The sequence below is a fragment of the Coregonus clupeaformis genome, chromosome 24, assembly GCF_020615455.1.
Source record: "Coregonus clupeaformis isolate EN_2021a chromosome 24, ASM2061545v1, whole genome shotgun sequence".
Taxonomy (NCBI): Eukaryota; Metazoa; Chordata; class Actinopteri; order Salmoniformes; family Salmonidae; genus Coregonus; species Coregonus clupeaformis.
The window spans coordinates 42,458,572-42,478,260 of record NC_059215.1 but is presented as its reverse complement, the minus strand read 5'-3'; the positions used below and the strand labels follow the sequence as shown (position 1 = coordinate 42,478,260).

The window sequence follows — 19,689 nt, the reverse complement described above, 5'->3', positions numbered from 1 at the left end:
GTTTGGATCTAGAGTGTCACCCCCTTTGAAGAGGGGGATGACCGCAGCAGCTTTCCAATCTCTGGGGATCTCAGACGTTACGAAAGAGAGGTTGAACAGGCTAGTAATAGGGGTTGCGACAATTTCGGCGGCTAATTTTGGAAAGAAAAGGTCCAGATTGTCTAGCCCAGATGATTTGTAGGGGTCCACATTTTGCAGCTCTTTCAGAACATCAGCTGTCTGAATTTGTGTGAAGGAGAAGCGGGGGGGGGTGGGGGGCATGGGCAAGTTGCAGCGGAGGGTGCAGAGCTGGTGGCCGGGGTAGTGGTAGTCAGGTGGAAAGCATGGCCAGCCGTAGCAAAATGCTTGTTGAAATTCTCAATTATTGTAGATTTATCGGTGGTGATAGTGTTTCCTAGGCTCAGTGCAGTAGGCAGCTGGGAGGAGGTGCTCTTATTCTCCATGGACTTTACAGTGTCCCAAAACTTTTTGGAGTTAGTGCTACAGGATGCAAATTTCTGTTTGAAAAAGCTAGCCTTTGCTTTCCTAACTGCTTGTGTATATTGGTTCCTAACTTCCCTGAAAAGTTGCATGTCGCGGGGGATATTATATGCTAATGCAGTATGCCACAGGATGTTTTTGTGCAGGTTAAGGGCAGTCAAGTCTGAGGAGAACCAGGGGTTATATCTGTTCTTAGTTCTGAATTTTTTGAATGGGGCATGCTTATTTAAGATTGAGAGGAAAGCACTTTTAAAGAACAACCAGGCATCCTCTACTGACGGAATGAGATCGATATCCATCCAGGATACCTGGGCCAGGTCAATTAGGAAGGCCTGCTCGCTAAAGTGTTTTAGGGAGCGTTTGACAGTGATGAGGGGTGGTCGTTTGACCGCCGACCCGTTACGGACACAGGCAATAAGGCAGTGATCACTGAGATCCTGGTTGAAGACAGCTGAGGTGTATTTAGAGGGTAAGTTAGTCAGAATGATATCTATAAGGGTGCCCATGTTTATGGATTTAGGGTTGTACCTGGTAGGTTCCTTGATAATCTGTGTGAGATTGAGGGCATCTAGTTTGGATTGTAGGATGGCCGGGGTGTTAAGCATATCCCAGTTTAGGTCACCAAGCAGTACGAACTCTGAGGATAGATGGGGGGCAATCAATTCACATATGGTGTCCCGGGCACAGCTGGGGGCTGAGGGGGATCTGTAGCAAGCAGCGACAGTGAGCAGCGACACTTATTTCTGGAAAGGTGGATTTTTTGAAGTAGGAGCTCAAACTGTTTGGGCACAGACCTGGATAGTATGATAGAGCTCTGCAGGCTATCTCTACAGTATATTGCAACTCCACCCCCTTTGGCAGTTCTATCTAGACGGAAAATGTTGTAGTTGGGGATGGACATTTCTGAATTTTTGGTGTCCTTCCTAAGCCAGTATTCAGACATTGCTAGAACATTAGGGTTGGCGGAGTGTGCTAACGCAGTGAATAACTCAAACTTAGGGAGGAGGCTTCCGATGTTAACATGCAAAAAAACAATGCTTTTATGGTTACAGAAGTCAACAAATGATAGCTCCTGGGGAGTAGGAGTGATACTGGGGGCTGCAGGGCCTGGGTTAACCTCTACATCAACAGAGGAACAGAGGAGGTCTAGAATAAGGATACAGCTAAAGGCTTTAAGAACTGGTCTTCTAGTGCGTTGGGTACAGAGAATAAAGGGGGCAGATTTCCGGGCATTGTAGAATAGATTCAGGGCATTATGTACAGACAAGGATATGGAAGGATATGAGTACAGTGGAGGTAAACCTAAGCGTTGGGTAACAATGAAAGTGATAGCATCACTGGAGGCACCGATTGAGCCGATCTCCGCGTGTATGGGGGGTGGAACAAAGGAACTATTTTAGGAAGTTTGAGAGGGACTTGGGGCTCTACAGTGAAATTGTATAATAAGAACTAACTGGAACAGCAATAGGCAAGGCATATTGACATGGGAGAGAGGCATAAAGCAATCAGAGGTGTTATTCGAGAGAGCTAAGACAACAATTGGTAATGTCGATGAAAGTTTGGGCTGAGGCTAAACAGATAAACAGGACAGGGTACCGTGTAAAGGAACAGTCCAGCAGGCATCAGCTGTGCAGCTGAGTGATCATAAGGTCCAGTGAACAGCAATATGTGAGTCTGAGAGCAGTTTGAATTGGTGCTACAGCACAGGCTAGCAGGAAGCACAGCTGTTGTTTGCGTGTGCTAGCGGGCTGGGGCTAGCAGATGGATCTTCGTGGTCGTCGCAACGGGAAGCCTGTTGAAACCACAGACGATTATGTCGGCAGACCAGTCGTGATGGATCGGCGGGGCTCCGTGTCGACTCTAGGAGGTCCCGTCCGGTTGACAGAGAGGTAGATAGCCGGGAGATGGGCCTGATTCGAGGCTAGCTATAGGCTGATTAGCCAACAACAACATCCATTTGGTTGCAGCTAACTAGTTGCGATGATCCGGTGTTAAAGGTCCAGTGATTCAGTGATTCCGACAGAAAAACCGATATGTTCTGGGTCGATAACATGCTGTGCAGACAGTGCAGACTGGCCGATAATAGTCCAGGCTAGAGCTGGCTAGTAGGTAGTGCAGTCCACGGACAATGGTGAAAAAACACTAACGGTGGCTAATAGCAAGTAGCTAGTTAGCTGGCTACTCCCGTCCGGTAGACAGAGAGGTAGATAGCGGGGATATGGGCCTGGCTCGAGGCTAGCTCAAGGCTAACTGGTGCTTGCTTTGGGGGCAGTGGTAATTAGCCAACAGCAACATCCATTCTGTTGCGGCTAGCTAGTTGCGATCCGGTGTTAATGTCCAGTGATTCAGTTATTCCGGCAGAAAATCCGATGTTCTGGGTGAAAACCGCTAATGGTGGCTAATAGCAAGTAGCTAGTTAGCTGGCTAGCTAGTTTCAACTGGAGATTCAAGATAAAAGGTAAGTCAATAATAGAATCCGTTCCACATTGAGTGAGGCGGGTTGCAGGAAAGTATATTTAGTAGAAGGATGAAAAGTGTGATAGGGAAATACAGTGGGGAGAACAAGTATTTTATACACTGCCGATTTTGCAGGTTTTCCTACTTACAAAGCATGTAGAGGTCTGTAATTGTTATCATAGGTACACTTCAACTGTGAGAGACGGAATCTAAAACAAAAATCCAGAAAATCACATTAAAAAAAAAAAAGTAATTAATTTGCATTTTATTGCATGACATAAGTATTTGATCACCTACCAACCAGTAAGAATTCCGGCTCTCACAGACCTGTTAGTTTTTCTTTAAGAAGCCCTCCTATTCTCCACTCATTACCTGTATTAACTGCACCTGTTTGAACTCGTTACCTGTATAAAAAGACACCTGTCCACACACTCAATCAAACAGACTCCAACCTCTCCACAATGGCCAAGACCAGAGAGCTGTGTAAGGACATCAGGGATAAAATGGTAGACCTGCACAAGGCTGGGATGGGCTACAGGACAATAGGCAAGCAGCTTGGTGAGAAGGCAACAACTGTTGGCGCAATTATTAGAAAATGGAAGAAGTTCAAGATGACGGTCAATCACCCTCGGTCTGGGGCTCCATGCAAGATCTCACCTCGTGGGGCATAAATTATCATGAGGAAGGTGAGGGATCAGCCCAGAACTACACGGCAGGACCTGGTCAATGACCTGAAGAGCGCTGGGACCACAGTCTCAAAGAAAACCATTAGTAACACACTACGCCGTCATGGATTAAAATCCTGCAGCGCACGCAAGGTCCCCCTGCTCAAGCCAGCGCATGTCCAGGCCCGTCTGAAGTTTGCCAATGACCATCTGGATGATCCAGAGGAGGAATGGGATAAGCTCATGTGGTCTGATGAGACAAAAATATAGCTTTTTGGTCTAAACTCCACTCGCCGTGTTTGGAGGAAGAAGAAGGATGAGTACAAACCCAGGAACACCATCCCAACCGTGAAGCATGGAGGTGGAAACATCATTCTTTGGGGATGCTTTTCTGCAAAGGGGACAGGACGACTGCACCGTATTGAGGGGAGGATGGATGGGGCCATGTATCGCGAGATCTTGGCCAACAACCTCCTTCCCTCAGTAAGAGCATTGTAGATGGGTCGTGGCTGTGTCTTCCAGCATGACAACGACCCGAAATACACAGCCAGGGCAACTAAGGAGTGGCTCAGTAAGAAGCATCTCAAGGTCCTGGAGTGGCCTAGCCATTCTCCAGACCTGAACCCAATAGAACATCTTTGGTGGGAGCTGAAAGTCCGTATTGCCCAGCGACAGCCCCGACACCTGAAGGATCTGGAGAAGGTCTGTATGGAGGAGTGGGCCAAAATCCCTGCTGCAGTGTGTGCAAACCTGGTCAAGATCTACAGGAAACGTATGATCTCTGTAATTGCAAACAAAGGTTTCTGTACCAAATATTAAGTTCTGCTTTTCTGATGTATCAAATACTTATGTCATGCAATAAAATGCAAATTAATTACTTAAAAATCATACAATGTGATTTTCTGGATTTTTGTTTTAGATTCCGTCTCTCACAGTTGAAGTGTACCTATGATAAAAATTACAGACCTCTACATGCTTTGTAAGTAGGAAAACCTGCAAAATCGGCAGTGTATCAAATACTTGTTCTCCCCACTGTATGTACGAAAAATACATAAAAAATAAAAAAAAACTGGCTATTTACACGGACACACACAGAGTACACGACCGCACTGCTACGCCATCTTGGAATCATGATTGGACACACCTGATCTTAATGAGTGCTTGTTTCCTTTAAAATGGGGTATGTTTGAATAGACTAAAATGAACAGCTTTGTATGAGTAAAAAAAAAAACATGGCATGCCAGCTCCATCCTGGTGGCGCAGTGGACTCATTCCTTGTATAGAGAAGATCATAGCCACAATAAAAAATACATGTGTTTGCATGATTAATGCCAAAGAAAATTAATTTCCATGTGTCCTATCTGTACTTGGAGTTCAAAACAGTTAACTCAAACTAAGCTAGCAGTGTTATTAAAAATCTTGTTGAAACATGTTCTCAGAACATTCCCTTTAATTTCCGTTCTCAGAACGATAAGAAAACCTCCCAGGAAAACTTTCAGGGAACCTTAGTAAAATGTTCTCAGAACATCTCTGCAACCTAAAAATGTACATTCCCAGAACAAGCTACATTTTCTCTTCCATTCACAGAACATTTAAAAAACGTTCCGTTTTACCGGTCAGGAAACGTATGGCTTCGTTCCCAGAACCTCCAAGGAACCAAATGTGCAAGCTGGGGTGGGATTAGACAGCAAACCCATTAGGGCTGACATGCTCCCATCATTTCCATGTGTCTGTCTCTCTTTCTCTCCTTTCCCTTCTCCTTTTCCATTACTCATTCTCTGTCCCTGTCTTTCTCCTCACAAACTTTTTGAAAGCCCTCTGACCCTGTGAGAGTTGCTTGTGACGTGTTTTCTCTGCACTCCGCTTCTGTCTTCACCTCTGTCGCTCCCCTCTCATCATGTAGATCCCAGTTTTGAGGTAACCCTAATTGCTCCTGCAAGTCACTCTGGATAAGAGCATCTGCTAAATGACTAAATTGTGTGTGTGTGTGTGTTCGTTGCAGACTGTGTGGGTGTAGGGGGAGTGTCTGTAGAGATAATGTGAGAGGGATTATGGTAAGAAGCGCTGGGGGTGGTGGGAGGAAGGGAAGATGAGAGGAGTGGGCAGAAACAGAAAGAGGGGGATGACAGTATTTAGGAGAGAAACACTGTCAGAGAGCTACCATATTATCATGGCTGTCACCACCAAATCAAATCAAATCAAATGTTATTGGTCACATACACGTGTTTAGTATGTTATTGCGGGTGTAGCGAAATGCTTGTGCTTCTAGTTCCTACAGTGCAGTAATATCTAACAAGTAATATCTAACAATTTCACAACATATACCCAATACACACAAATCTAAGTAAAGCAATGGAATTAAGAATATATAAATAAATATATGGACGAGCAATGTCAGAGCGGCATAGACTAAGATACAGTAGAATAGTATAGAATACAGTATATACATATGAGATGAGTAATGCAAGATATGTAAACATTATTAAAGTGACTAGTGTTCCATTTATTAAAGTGGCCAGTGATTTATAATCTATGTATATAGGCAGCAGCCTAATATGTGCTAGTGAAGGCTATTTAACAGTCTGATGGCCTTGAGATAGAAGCTGTTTTTCAGTCTCTCGGTCCCAGCTTTGATGTACATGTACTGACCTCGCCTTCTGGATGATAGCGGGGTGAACAGGCAGTGGCTCAGGTGGTTGTTGTCCGCGATTATCTTTATGGCCTTCCTGTAACATCGGGTGCTGTAGGTGTCCTGGAGGGCTGGTCGTTTGCCCCCAGTGATGCGTTGGGCAGACCGCACCACCCTCTGGAGAGCTCAGCGGTTGCGGTCGGTGCAGTTGCCATACCAGGCAGTGATACAGCCCGACAGGATGCTCTCAATTGTACACTAACTACTCATTCAAGGGTTTTTCTTTATTTGTACTATTTTCTAAAAGTGAAGACATCAAAACTGTGAAATAACACATATGGAATCATGTAGTAACCAAAAAAGTGTTAAACAAATTTTATATTTGAGATTCTTCAAATAGCCACCCTTTGCCTTGATGACAGCTTTGCACAGTCTTGGCATTCTCTCAACCAGCTTCACCTGGAATGTTTTTCCAACAGTCTTGAAGGAGTTCCCACATATGCTGAGCACTTGTTGGCTGCTTTTCCTTCACTCTGCGGTCCGACTCATCCCAAACCATCTCAATTTGGTTGAGGTTGGGGGATTGTGGAGGCCATCTGATGCAGCACTCCACCACTCTCCTTCTTGGTAAAATAGCCCTTACACAGCCTGGAGGTGTGTTGGGTCATTGTCCTGTGAAAAACAAATGATAGTCCCACTAAGCCCAAACCAGATGGAATGACGTATCGCTGCAGAATGCTGTGGTAGCCATGCTATTTAAGTGTACCTTGAATTCTAAATAAATCACAGACAGTGTCACCAGAAAAGCATCCCCACACCATAACACCTCCTCCTCCATGCTTTACAGTGGGAAATACACATGCGTCTCACAAAGCCACGGCGGTTGGTACCAAAAATCTCCCATTTGGATTCCAGACGAAAGGACAAATTTCCACCGGTGTAATGTCCATTGCTCGTGTTTCTTGGCCCAAGTCTCTTCTTCTTATTGGTGTCCTTTAGTAGTGGTTTCTTTGCCGCAATTCGACCATGAAGGCCTGATTCACACAGTCTCCTCTGAACAGTTGATGTTGAGATGTGTCTGTAACTTGAACTCTGTGAAGAATTTATTTGGGCTGCAATTTCTGAGGCTGGTAACTCTAATGAACTTATCCTCTGCAGCAGAGGTAACTCTGGGTCTTCCATTCATGTGGCGGTCCTCATGAGAGCCAGTTTCATCATAGCGCTTGATGGTTTTTGCGACTGCATTTAAAGAACATTTCAAAGTTCCTGACATTGTCCGTATTGACTGACCTTCATGTCTTAAAGTAATGATGGACTGTCGTTTCTCTTTGCTTATTTGAGCTGTTCTTACCATAATATGGACTTGGTCTTTTACCAAATCTTCTGTATACCCCCTCTACCTTGTCACAACACAATTGATTGGCTCAAACGCATTAAGAAGGAAAGAAATACCACAAATTAACTTTTAAGAAGGCACACCTGTTAATTGAAATGCATTCCAGGTGACTATGTCATGAAGCTGGTTGAGAGAATGCCAAGAGTGTGCAAAGCTGTAATCAAGGCAAAGGGTGGCTATTTGAAGAATCTGAAATATAAAATAATACATTTTTTGGTTACTACATCGTTCCATATGTGTTATTTAATAGTTTTGATGTCTTCACTATTATTCTACAGTGTAGAAAATAGTAAAACTAAAGAAAAAACCTTGATGAGTAGGTGTTCTAAAACTTTTGACCAGTAGTGTACATCTGTAAAAGTTTGTGAGGGTTTTAGGTGCCAAGCCAAATTTCTTCAGCCTCCTCAGGTTGAAGAGGTGCTGTTGCGGCTTCTTCACCACACTGTCTGTGTGGGTGGACTATTTTAGTTTGTCAGTGATCTGTATGCAGAGGAACTTGAAGCTTTCCACCTTCTCCACTGCGGTCCCGTTGATGTGGATAGGGGGGTGTTCCCTCTGCTGTTTCCTGAAGTCCACGATCATCTCCTTTGTTTTGTTGACGTTGAGTGAGAGGTTATTTTCCTGGCACCACACTCCCAGAGCCCTCACCTCCTCCCTGTAGGCTGTCTCATCATTGTTGGTAATCAAGCCTACTACTGTTGTGTCGTCTGCAAACTTGATGATTGAGTTGGATGCGTGCTTGGCCACGCAGTCATGGGTGAACAGGGAGTACAGGAGGGGGCTGAGCACACACACTTGTGGGGCCCCAGTGTTGAGGATCAGCGAAGTGGAGGTGTTGTGGAGGCTTCAGGAAGTCCAGGACCCAGTTGCACAGGGCAGGGTTCAGACCCAGGGCCTTGAGCTTAATGATGAGCTTGGAGGGTACTATAGTATGCCATTTAGCAGACGCTTTTATCCAAAGCGACTTACAGTCATGCGTGCATACATTTAAACATTTTTTGTGTATGGGTGGTCCCGGGGATCGAACCCACTACCTTAGCGTTACAAGCGCCGTGCTCTACCAGCTGAGCTACAGAGGACCACACTATGGTGTTGAATGCTGAGCAATAGTCAATGAACAGTATTCTTACATAGGTATTCTTCTTGTCCAGATGGGATAGAGCAGTGTGCAGTGTGATAGCGATTGCATCGTCTGTGGATCTATTGGGTCGGTAAGCAAATTGAAGTGGGTCTAGGGTGGCAGATAAGGTAGAGGTGACATGATCCTTGACTAGTCTCTCAAAGCACTTCATGATGACAGAGGTGAGTGCTACGGGGCTATAGTCATTTAGTTCAGTTACCTTTGCTTTCTTGGGTACAGGGACAATGGTGGCCATCTTGAAGCATGTGGGGACAGCAGATTGAGATAGGGAGAGATTGAATATGTCCGTAAACACACCAGCCAGCTGGTCTGCGCATGCTCTGAGGATGTGGCTAGGGATACCATCTGGGCTGGCAGCCTTGCGAGGGTTAACACGCTCAAACGTCTTACTCACGTCGGCCACGGAGAAGGAGAGCCCACAGTCCTTGGTAGCGGGCTGCGTCGGTGGCACTGTATTATCCTCAAGACGTCAGTGTCCGCGGCGACGTGGCTGGTTTTCTTTTTGTAGTCCATGATTGTCTGTAGACCCTGCTCATTTCTGAGCCGTTGAATTGCGACTCCACTTTGTCCCTATACTGACGTTTTGCCTGTTTGATTGCCTTGTGGAGGGAATATCTACACTGTTTGTATTCTGCCATATTCCCAGTCACCTTGCCATGGTTAAATGCGGTGGTTCGCACTTTCAGTTTTGCGCGAATGCTGCCATCTATCCACGGTTTCTGGTTAGGGTAGGTTTTAATAGTCACAGTGGGTACAACATCTCCTATACACTTCCTGATAAACTCAGTCACCGTATCAGTATATACGTCAATATTATTCTCTGAAGCTACCCGGAACATATCCCAGTCCGCATGATCAAAACAATCTTGAAGCATGGATTCCGATTGGTCAGACCAGCATTGAATAGTCCTTAGCAATGGCACTTCCTGTTTGAGTTTCTGCCTATAGGAAGGGAGGAGCAAAATGGAGTCATGGTCAGATTTACCAAAAGGAGGGTGGGGGAGGGCCTTGTATGCATCCCGGAAGTTGGAGTAGCAGTGGTCAAGTGTTTTAGCAGCACGAGTACTACAGTCGATGTGTTGATAGAACTTCCGCAACCGTTTCATCAAATCTGCTTTGTTAAAATCCCCAGCTACAATAAATGCAGCCTCAGGATATGTGGTTTCCAGTTTGCATAGAGTCCAGTGAAGTTATTTGAGGGCCGTCGTGGTATCGGCTTGAGGGGGGATATTTCCACAGCCGTGACTATAACCCCAAAAAAGTATCTTGGGAGATAATACTGTCGGCATTTGATTGTGAGGTATTCTATGTTGGGTGAACAAAAGGACTTGAGTTCCTGTATGTTATCACAATTACACCATGAGTCGTTAATCATAAAACATACACCTCCGCCCTTCTGCTTCCCGGAGAGATATTTATTCCTGTCTGTGCAATTAACTGAGAACCCAACTGGCTGTACCGACTTGGACAGTATATCCCGAGAGCCATGTTTCCATGAAACCGAGTATGTTACAATTCCTGATGTCTCTCTGGAAAGAAACCCTCGCCCTGAGCTCGTCAACTTTATTATCCAGAGACTGAACATTAGTGAGTAATATACTCGGAAGCGAAGGGTGGTGTGCACGCCTCCTGAGTCGGACTAGAAGGCTGCTCCGAGTACCTCTCCTCCGGCGTTGTTTTGGGTCGGCCTCTGGAATCAGTTAAATTGCCCTGGGGGATGCGAACAAAGGATCTGCTTCGGGAAAGTCGTATTCGTGGTCGTAATGCTGGTAGCGCTGGTGAGTTACCGCCGCTCTGATATCCAATAGTTCTTCCTGGCTGTATGTAATAACACAAAAAAAAATCTGGGCTAATAACCTAAGAAATAATAAATAAATAAAAAAATACTGCAAAGTTTCCTAAGAGCTAGAAGCAAGGTGGCCCTCTCTCTCTGTCACCTACACACATCTGTTTTAACCCACCTATGTATTTGTTTATTTCCTTTTTAAAGAACATAAGGGGCGCTTGCTAGAAGTCCTTTCTTCACGCCTGAAATCTTTTAGCTGACATCAAGAAAAAAAACGAATACAAATCCTTTTGAGGAATTTACACAAACATAATTATTTATTTAGCTGGTTAAAACCCCCATAATTCTCCTATCAGCCTCAGCAAGCTGCTTCCACATGTCCCCCATACATAACTGGGATTAACTAACTAAACCACCAGACAGGGGAAGCCTTCCAGTCTGTGTGTGTGTGTGTGTGTGTGTGTGTGTGTGTGTGTGTGTGTGTGTGTGTGTGTGTGTGTGTGTGTGTGTGTGTGTGTGTGTGTGTGTGTGTGTGTGCGTGCGTGCGTGCGTGCGTGCGTGCGTGCGTGCGTGCGTGCGTGCGTGCGTGCGTGCGTGTGCTTAGGCTATGTGGTGTGTGTCTTACCACTCTTCACTCACAAGTAGCTTCTTTGTTCAAGTAGAGAAGGTAGGGAGTAGAGATTGATACAGTAGGAATATGCAGTGGAGTGATATTAGGGACACAGTAACCATAGTGCTGTGGGCAGTGCTGGAGCTTTAGCCATGTAGTCATCTGAGCAGTTAAGGTAGAGGGAGTCACACACAGATTAGTCTAGGAGGAACTCATCTCCTGGACTTAGATGGAATGAGAACATACAGTATGGTCCGTCTGTCACTAGGTAGACCACAGAGAACGGACGGTAAGTCAGCTACCAGGTTTTATTTACACACCTCTGTTTATTGTGGATATGGTCATCATAGGAGTATTGGAGACTAGTATTGTACAACAGCAAACATTGAGATGATAGTCTCCCCATGGTAAATGTCATACCTCCTTTGACCACTTCATATGTCAGTTAGCCAGCCTCCTGCTGTTGCTGCTAAATGTCAAAGGTTATGAACTCGTAAATGATGTACAGTAACAGTCAAAAGTTTGGACACACCTACTCATCGCAGGGTTTTTCTTTATTTTAACTATTTTCTACATTGTAGAATAATAGTGAAGACATCAAAACTATGAAATAACACATATGGAATCATGTAGTAACCAAAAAAGTGTTAAACAAATCAAAATATATTTTATTTTTGAGATTCTTCAAAGTAGCCAGCCTTTGCCTTGATGACAGCTTTGCACACTCTTGGCATTCTCTCAAACAGCTTCATGAGGTAGTCACCTGGAATGCATTTAAATTAACAGGTGTGCCTTGTTAAAAGTTAATTTGTGGAATGTATTTCCTTCTTAATGCATTTCAGACAATCAGTTGTGTTGTGACAAGGTAGGGGTGGTATACAGAAGATAGCCCTATTTGGTAAAAGACCAAGTCCATATTATGGCAAGAACAGCTCAAATAAGCAAAGAGAAACAACTGTCCATCATTACTTTAAGACATGAAGGTCAGTCAATCCGGAAATGTTCAAGAACTTTTAAAGTTTCCTCAAGTGCAGTCGCAAAAACCATCAAGCACTATGATGAAATTGGCTCTCATGAGGACCGACACATGAAATGAAGACCCAGAGTTACCTCTGCTGCGGAGGATAAGTTCATTAGATTTATCAGCCTCAGAAATTGCAGCCCAAATACATTCTTCACAGAGTTAAAGTAACAGACACATCTCAACATCAACTGTTCAGAGGAGACTGCGTGAATCAGGTCTTCATGGTCGAATTGCTGCAAAGAAACCACTACTAAAGGACACCAATAAGAAGAAGATAATTGCTTGGGCCAAGAAACATGAGCAATGGACATTAGACCGGTGGAAATCTGTCCTTTGGTCTGATGAGTCCAAATTTCAGATTTTTAGTTCCAACCGTCATCTTTGTGAGATGCAGAGTAAGTGAACGGATTATCTCCGCATGTGTGGTTCCCACCGTAAAGCATGGAGGAGGAGGTGTGATGGTGTGGGAGTGCTTTGCTGGTGACACTGTCAGTGATTTATTTAGAATTCAAGGCACACTTAACCAGCATGGCTACCACAGCATTCTGCAGCGATATTCCATCCCATCTGGTTTGCGCTTAGTGGGACTATCATTTGTTTTTCAACAGGACAATGACCCAACACACATCCAGGCTGTGTAAGGGCTATTTGACCAAGAAGAACAGGGATGGAGTGCTGCATCAGATGACCTGGCCTCCACAATCCCCCGACCTCAACCCAATTGAGATGGTTTGGGATGAGTTGGACCGCAGAGTAAAGGAAAAGCAGCTAACAAGTGCTCAGCATATGTGGGAACTCCTTCAAGACTGTTGGGAAAGCATTCTAGGTGAAGCTGGTTGAGAGAATCCCAAGAGTGTGCAACGCTGTCATCAAGGCAAAGGGTGGCTACTTTGAAGAATCTAAAATCTAAAATATATTTTGATTTGTTTAACACTTTTTTGGTTACTACATGATTCCATATGTGTTATTTTATAGTTTTGATGTCTTCACTATTATTCTACAATGTAGAAAATAGTCAAAATAAAGAAAAACCCTTGAATGAGTAAGTGTGTCCAAACCTTTGACCTGTACTGCATATGATCATGGCTGCAGGAAACAAGGTATGCCAATATCCCAATCTGCAACTCACACTTTTATTACACTGGGTTTCTCTGCTTCAGGGGTTTCTGTGGCCAACTCTAAGTCAACCTTATTACTGTCCTGTTCAGGCTATCCTTCTCGTTTACCCCTCTCCCTCTCTCCATCTCTCTCCCGCTCCTCTCTAGTTCTCTTTATTTCCCTCTCACTCTCCGCCTATTCTGGCCTCTTTGTCAAATGTCTTGCACCGTTGCCAAGTTTAATTGCCAGATCTGTGAGCTTTACATAAATCTTTGGTAAATGACAGAGCCCTTATCTCCGTCCTGAGCTCGGTTCTGGGACCCTTCCACACTAACCATTGGCTGAGCCAGCAGGGCGTGGCATGGAATTGACTCCTAATTGGAGGCAGCCAAGGGTTGCCGGTCCCCTGACACACTCTCAATAAACAGCACAGAGCTGATAGTACTGCTGCACACGGATCTCCCTCCTCCACAGTCTTTCTCTCTCTCATTTCTTTTTCACACACAAACATGACTCGCTTTTTCTCTATCTCTTCCTCTCTGATACACCTTTTGACTTTCTCTCTTTCCTCTTGTTGTACTTTCTCGTTCTGTCTCTCTTGTCATTTCTCTCTGATTGCTAAAGGCCTTTTTTCTCTGCCTAAATGAGTTATGTAACATGTTCCATAATTTCACTCAATCAATGCAAATAACCTTCAGATTGTGTATGTGTGTATACATGTTTACACACACACACACACACACACTCACACACACTCACATGGACCCTGGGGACAAATTGCCATTATAGAAGGCAGATGGGGCAGCAGCATGTACGTCCAAGTCCTGAGGCAGCAAAGCATCCCCAAACCATCACACTACCACCACCATGCTTGACCATTGGTATAAGGTTCTTACTGTGGAATGCAGTGTTTGGTTTTCACCAGGCATAATGGGACCCATGTCATCCAGAAAGTTATACTTTTGACTCGTCTGTCCATAAAACATTCTTCCAACAGTCTTGATGATCATCCAGGTGCTTCCAGGTGGTTTTTGGCAAACTTGAGTCAACTTTTGGGATGAGATGGATCCCATTATGTCTGGCAAAAACCAAACACTGCATTCCACAGAAAGAACCTCATATCAACGGTCAAGCATGGTGGTGGTAGTGTGATGGTTTGGGGATGCTTTGCTACCTCAGGACCTGGCCGACTTGCCTTAATAGAAGCAACCATGAATTCTGCTCTGTATCAGAGAATTCTACAGGAGAATGTCAGGCCATCCATCTGTGAGCTGAAGCAGAAGCACAGGTGGGTCATGCAGCAAGACAATGATCAAAAACACACAATCAAGTCTACATGAAAATTGTTAAAAAAGCAACACATTTGGAATGGCCTAGGTAAAGTCCAGACCTAATCCCAATTGAGATGTTGTGTCAGGACTTGAAACGAGCAGTTCATGCTTGAAAACCCACAAATGTCGCTAAGTTAAAGCAGTTCTGCATTCAAGAGTGGGCCAGAATTCCTCCACAGCGATGTGAGAGACTGATCAACAACTACAGGAAGCATTTGGTTGAAGTCATTGCAGCTAAAGGTGGCACAACCAGTTATTGAGTGTAAGGGGGCAATTACTTTTTCACACAGGGGAATTGGGTGTTGCATAACATTGTTAATTAAATAAATAAAATAAGTATACTTTTTTTGTGGTTATTTGTAAACTCAGGTTCCCTTTATTTAATATTAGGTTTTGGTTGAAGATCTGATAACATTCAGTATCAAAAACTGAATAGAGACAATCAGAAAGGGGGCAAATAGTTTTTCTCCACGATCTACCCAGAAATCCCTGTGTGGATATCTGCCTGGGTTCTCCATGCTCTCTCTCTCTCTCTCTCTCTCTCTCTCTCTCTCTCTCTCTCTCTCTCTCTCTCTCTCTCTCTCTCTCTCTCTCTCTCTCTCTCTCTCTACAGGAGATACACTCATCTCTCTATCTGTTTATCTTTTTCTTTCGGTCTTTCTCTCCCTCTCATCTGTGCAGACTCCCTTTATTTGCTTTCACCCAATTGCCAGTCCTCTTTCCTTTTCTCAAGTTCTCTCAATCTATCTTCCTACCCCATCTTTCTCTCTCTCCCTCTGCCTCCTGGAAGTCATTGCTTTGTTGGGGTATTGTTTGGAAAGGGCAGTGAGTGCTCTTATCAGTGTGTGTGCGTATGGCTGTGCGGTTGTGTGTGGCTGTGAGTGTTCGCTTAACAATAATAATAACCCTTCCCTTACCTCATCTCTCCCTATCCTCTTCCTCTCCTCTCCTCCACCCCTCCCCTCTCCGGCCTCTTCTTCTACTCCCACCCTCTCCTGTCCTCCTCCCAGGCTCTCCCATGGCCAGTGGTACAGGGACCCTCCAGATCTATCTGATAGATGTGAATGACAACGCTCCGTCTCTGCTGCCCCGTGAGTCTCAGATCTGTGAACGCATCAACCGTAATGCCGGCATCAACATCACGGCTGCAGACGCAGACATGGACCCCAACGTAGGCCCTTTCGTCTTCGAGCTGCCCACGTTCCCTGCTAGCATACGACGCAACTGGACCGTGTCACGTCTCAACGGTAAGGGTACCGGACCGGCAGGGGTAGATGGGGGTTGGCGGCTGATTGGCTGAATACCCTGGGCGCGAGGTGGTTGGAGTTGTCAACAAAGCAACATGACAGAAATATGATGCCAAGTTTCTTTGACAATATATATAAAGCAATCTGTGCATTTAAATAACTGCATAAATATACCTATTTTACTTTTGCATGTCAAAAACCAAATGACTACTGCTGCACATGCTGCCACTGTTTTCAACAGATTAATTTATACTATTTAGAATGAGCAGCCAGCTCACGAACAAACGAACGAACGAGTGCACCAGGGAGAACGGTCGTCACTAGTACCACACCTACAAAATCATAAAGGCCACCTATTTCTACAATTTATCTTCTTAAAATTTGATTTTTAAACCTAATCTGAACATTAAACACACTGCTAACCTTATGCCTAACCCTAACCTTAAATTATTTTAGTTTTCATTAATTTGTACAATATAGTCCATTTTGACTTTGTAGCTGTGGTAATGTTGACATGTTTAAAGGTCTTACTCACATCGGCTACGGAGAGTGTGATCACGCAGTCGTCCGGAACAGCTGGTGCTCTCATGCATGCTTCAGTGTTGCTTGCCTCGAAGCGCGCATAGAAGTCATTTAGCTCGTCTGGCAGGCTCGTGTCACTGGGCAGCTCGCGGCTGTGCTTCCCTTTGTAGTCTGTAATATTTTGCTAGCTCTGCCACATCCGACAAGCATCGGAGCCAGTGAGCTCATTAATATAAGCTCCTCGCCCACAGATCCTGTCATTTCAAACTTCCTAGTAGTTAGCCATGAGAGACAAAGTACTTTTCAGAGTGACTGTTCAGGACCTTTAAAAAGTATGAAGTGTTAGAAATGTGTGCTTATGCTTAACCTGTCGCTTTGCTCAATTTACCCTATACCCGGACTAGCTATGTTTTCAAAACTATTATGTTTACATGAATTCTGATTATTTCCAGGGATACACAACATCCTGAAATATATATTTGTTAGAAAGAATACAATATTCCCCTTAGTAGTGATGCTGAATGTAAAAAAGGGTTCAACATACCCCACTCTCCGCTATAGATGTCTCTATCAGTGGTAGTAACCTCTGTCTGTTCTCTCTCTCCCCTCCCCAGGTGACTATGCCCGGTTGAGTTTACGGACCCAGTATCTGGAGCCGGGGGTGTATGAGGTGCCTGTGATTGTGACCGACTCGGGGAACCCTCCCCTCTCCAACAGGTCCATTATCAAGGTCAAGGTGTGTCCATGTGATGAGAACGGAGACTGCACCCTTGTCGGGGCTGTGGCTGCCCCTGGACTTGGGACTGGAGCCATCATAGCCATACTCATCTGTATCATCATACTGCTCAGTGAGTATGCTGGACTGGACATCTTAGATACAGATGTAGGAACTTAATTTGAGCAAGTTTGCTACAGCAAGAAATCCTGCAGCAACTGGAAAGGTGAATTATTATGTAGATTATAATTAATGGACATTTTGTAGGAGTTGATACATTTTTCGTAAGGGAAAATCTAGTCTGAAATTTAAAAGTGGAAATCGCAAACTTCAGCTTTTCTTAATAATATAATAATATGCCATTTAGCAGACACTTTTATCCAAAGTGACTTACAGTCATGTGTGCATACATTTTTAAGTATGGGTGGTGCCGGGGATCGAACCCACTACCCTGGCATTACAAGCGCCATGCTCTACCAATTGAGCTACAGAGGACATCTGTGCACACAAACTATTTATGTTGTACTCATAAATACGTAGAAAATACACACACACCTGCCATACCTCCAGACACATCACTCTGATTCGCTCAGAGCCATCACTTTCTAATTAACAGCCAATCGTGTTCACCGCTATCAGAGAGTATAGAAACAAACATATCTTCCTTCCCCTCCCATTCCCCCTGTAGCTACCACCACCTCCTCCCTACATACTGTACATCAGATCCCTATGATCAAATGTAATATTAAACCGCCTTTCTTACCAGATGCTGAAGTGGATTATGATTTGTTGTTCTTTCACACATTGTGCCATTTGGGCCTTATATTCACAAACATTTACCATACAGTTACAATAACAATAACCATACAATAACATAAAGGTTGTATTATAGATTAATTCTTAGCTGGCTATCATAATGTGCTGTCTCTGAGTTGGTGACCCTATGGGTTTTATTATTGTGTTCTGCCAGAGAGGGGTTTTAATGTGGACTTGTTTTGCTGAGGTGCTGCTGCTGGTTTGTTTTGTGGTGGTGTGGTGTGTGCTCATACCTTATTTAAATTGTTTACATTTCAGGGGTTGGAACCGAAAATATTTTCCAATCGTTTCGTTCTGAACATAACAATAATTTGTTTCATTCCATTCCACTGTTCCAACCAGCAAAATAAAGTTCTGAAGCGGTTCAAACCAAAACAAAGTAACAGTTTATGTCGTTCCTTTCTGTTCCTCTGAAATATATATAAATTTTTTGCATTTAGCTCGACATCAAATTACTTTACCAATGGATAGAGCAGCTTGTTATGGAGCGGGCTAGCTATGTACATGCATTGGACAGGCAAGTGTAATGTAGGGTGCCATATGCGACTGAAATTCTGCGAGTGAGCATCTTTTGCGGCTGGGCATCTTGTTGTTAGGACATGCGTTATCTGAATTAGGCCCACATAATTATACCTACGGAGGAGCAACATTTATGAAGGAACTTTGAATGTCTTTGAACTTCAGAGAGTTGGCTTAACTGTTTGACCAGAGCTAGCCCGTGATCATGCCTCTCAGTTCCATTACATTACACATAATGCCGCCTAGAGTTTTCAAGAGCTAGACCAGAGCTAGCTAACAAGCTAGCTAGCTAATAAACTTGTGTGTGCAGAGCGACACCAGAATTAAAATAAAAACACATCTTACCTTTTTGTAGTTAATAAATCCAATGTAAAACGTGATAACTACAGTATCCTTAACTAGCGTTGAAAAAGTTAATCCATTGTTCTGTAATAAAAAATCTCTCTCCCTAATTTCTGAATCACGCCTGTAACGTCAGAAGCTACAGTAGACTATGCATGCTTCGTAGGGGAGGGGGGGAGGGGCAGGTAGCCTACACACACATACACTGGCAAAGAGTTTCAGCTGGCAGGCAGGCAGACACTGGGATACATTTCTTTGTTGCATTTTTTGTGGAACTGTAAAAAAATCCCTGGAAATTAAAATAACTTTATTAACCCATGCAATTCAAATAACGGTTCTGCTCCTGAACAGTATAGATCACTTTTGTTCTCGGTTCTGGTTCTGTTCCTCGAAAAATGTCATTATCTTCCGGTTTTCTGTCTTTTGAATGGAGGTACAGTCCTATCCTCCACAAATATGTAGAGCTTTTTTGCTTTTTTGTGTGGTTGTGTATTTTGTAGTAAGCCAATAATGTATGTTGTTTAAGGTGTGTTGGTTGTGTGTTTTGCAGTATAAGTGTTTTGTTTAATGTGTGTTTGTTGTGTGTTTTGCAGTATTAGTGTGTTATTGAAGGTGTGTTGTGTGTGTTGCAGGTATGGTGCTAGTATTTGTACTGTGGATGAAGCGCAGAGAGAAGGAGAGACAGACCAAACAGCTGCTGATCGACCCCGAGGACGATGTCAGAGACAACATCCTGAAATACGATGAGGAGGGAGGGGGAGAGGAGGATCAGGTACACACACACACAGACACACACACACACACACACACAGATACAAACCTATAAACAACTACACATGTGTATGTGTATATATACAGTATATATCACATACACCCACAAACACTGACAGCCAGTCAGGTCTGTCTTGAGG

The 19,689-nt window shown here is 44.1% G+C and overlaps 1 protein-coding gene across 1 annotated transcript in view; it reads left to right on the top strand.

Annotated features, from left to right (window-relative positions):
- The window catches only part of LOC121538544 (cadherin-4-like), a 434,400-nt gene that overhangs the window by 413,206 nt on the left and 1,505 nt on the right, over positions 1-19,689 (top strand). Inside the window, exons 13-15 of the mRNA XM_041846665.2 lie at positions 15,628-15,864; positions 17,001-17,234; positions 19,411-19,550. Coding sequence (XP_041702599.1) covers positions 15,628-15,864; positions 17,001-17,234; positions 19,411-19,550 — 611 coding nt within the window. The remainder of the gene's footprint in view (positions 1-15,627; positions 15,865-17,000; positions 17,235-19,410; positions 19,551-19,689) is intronic.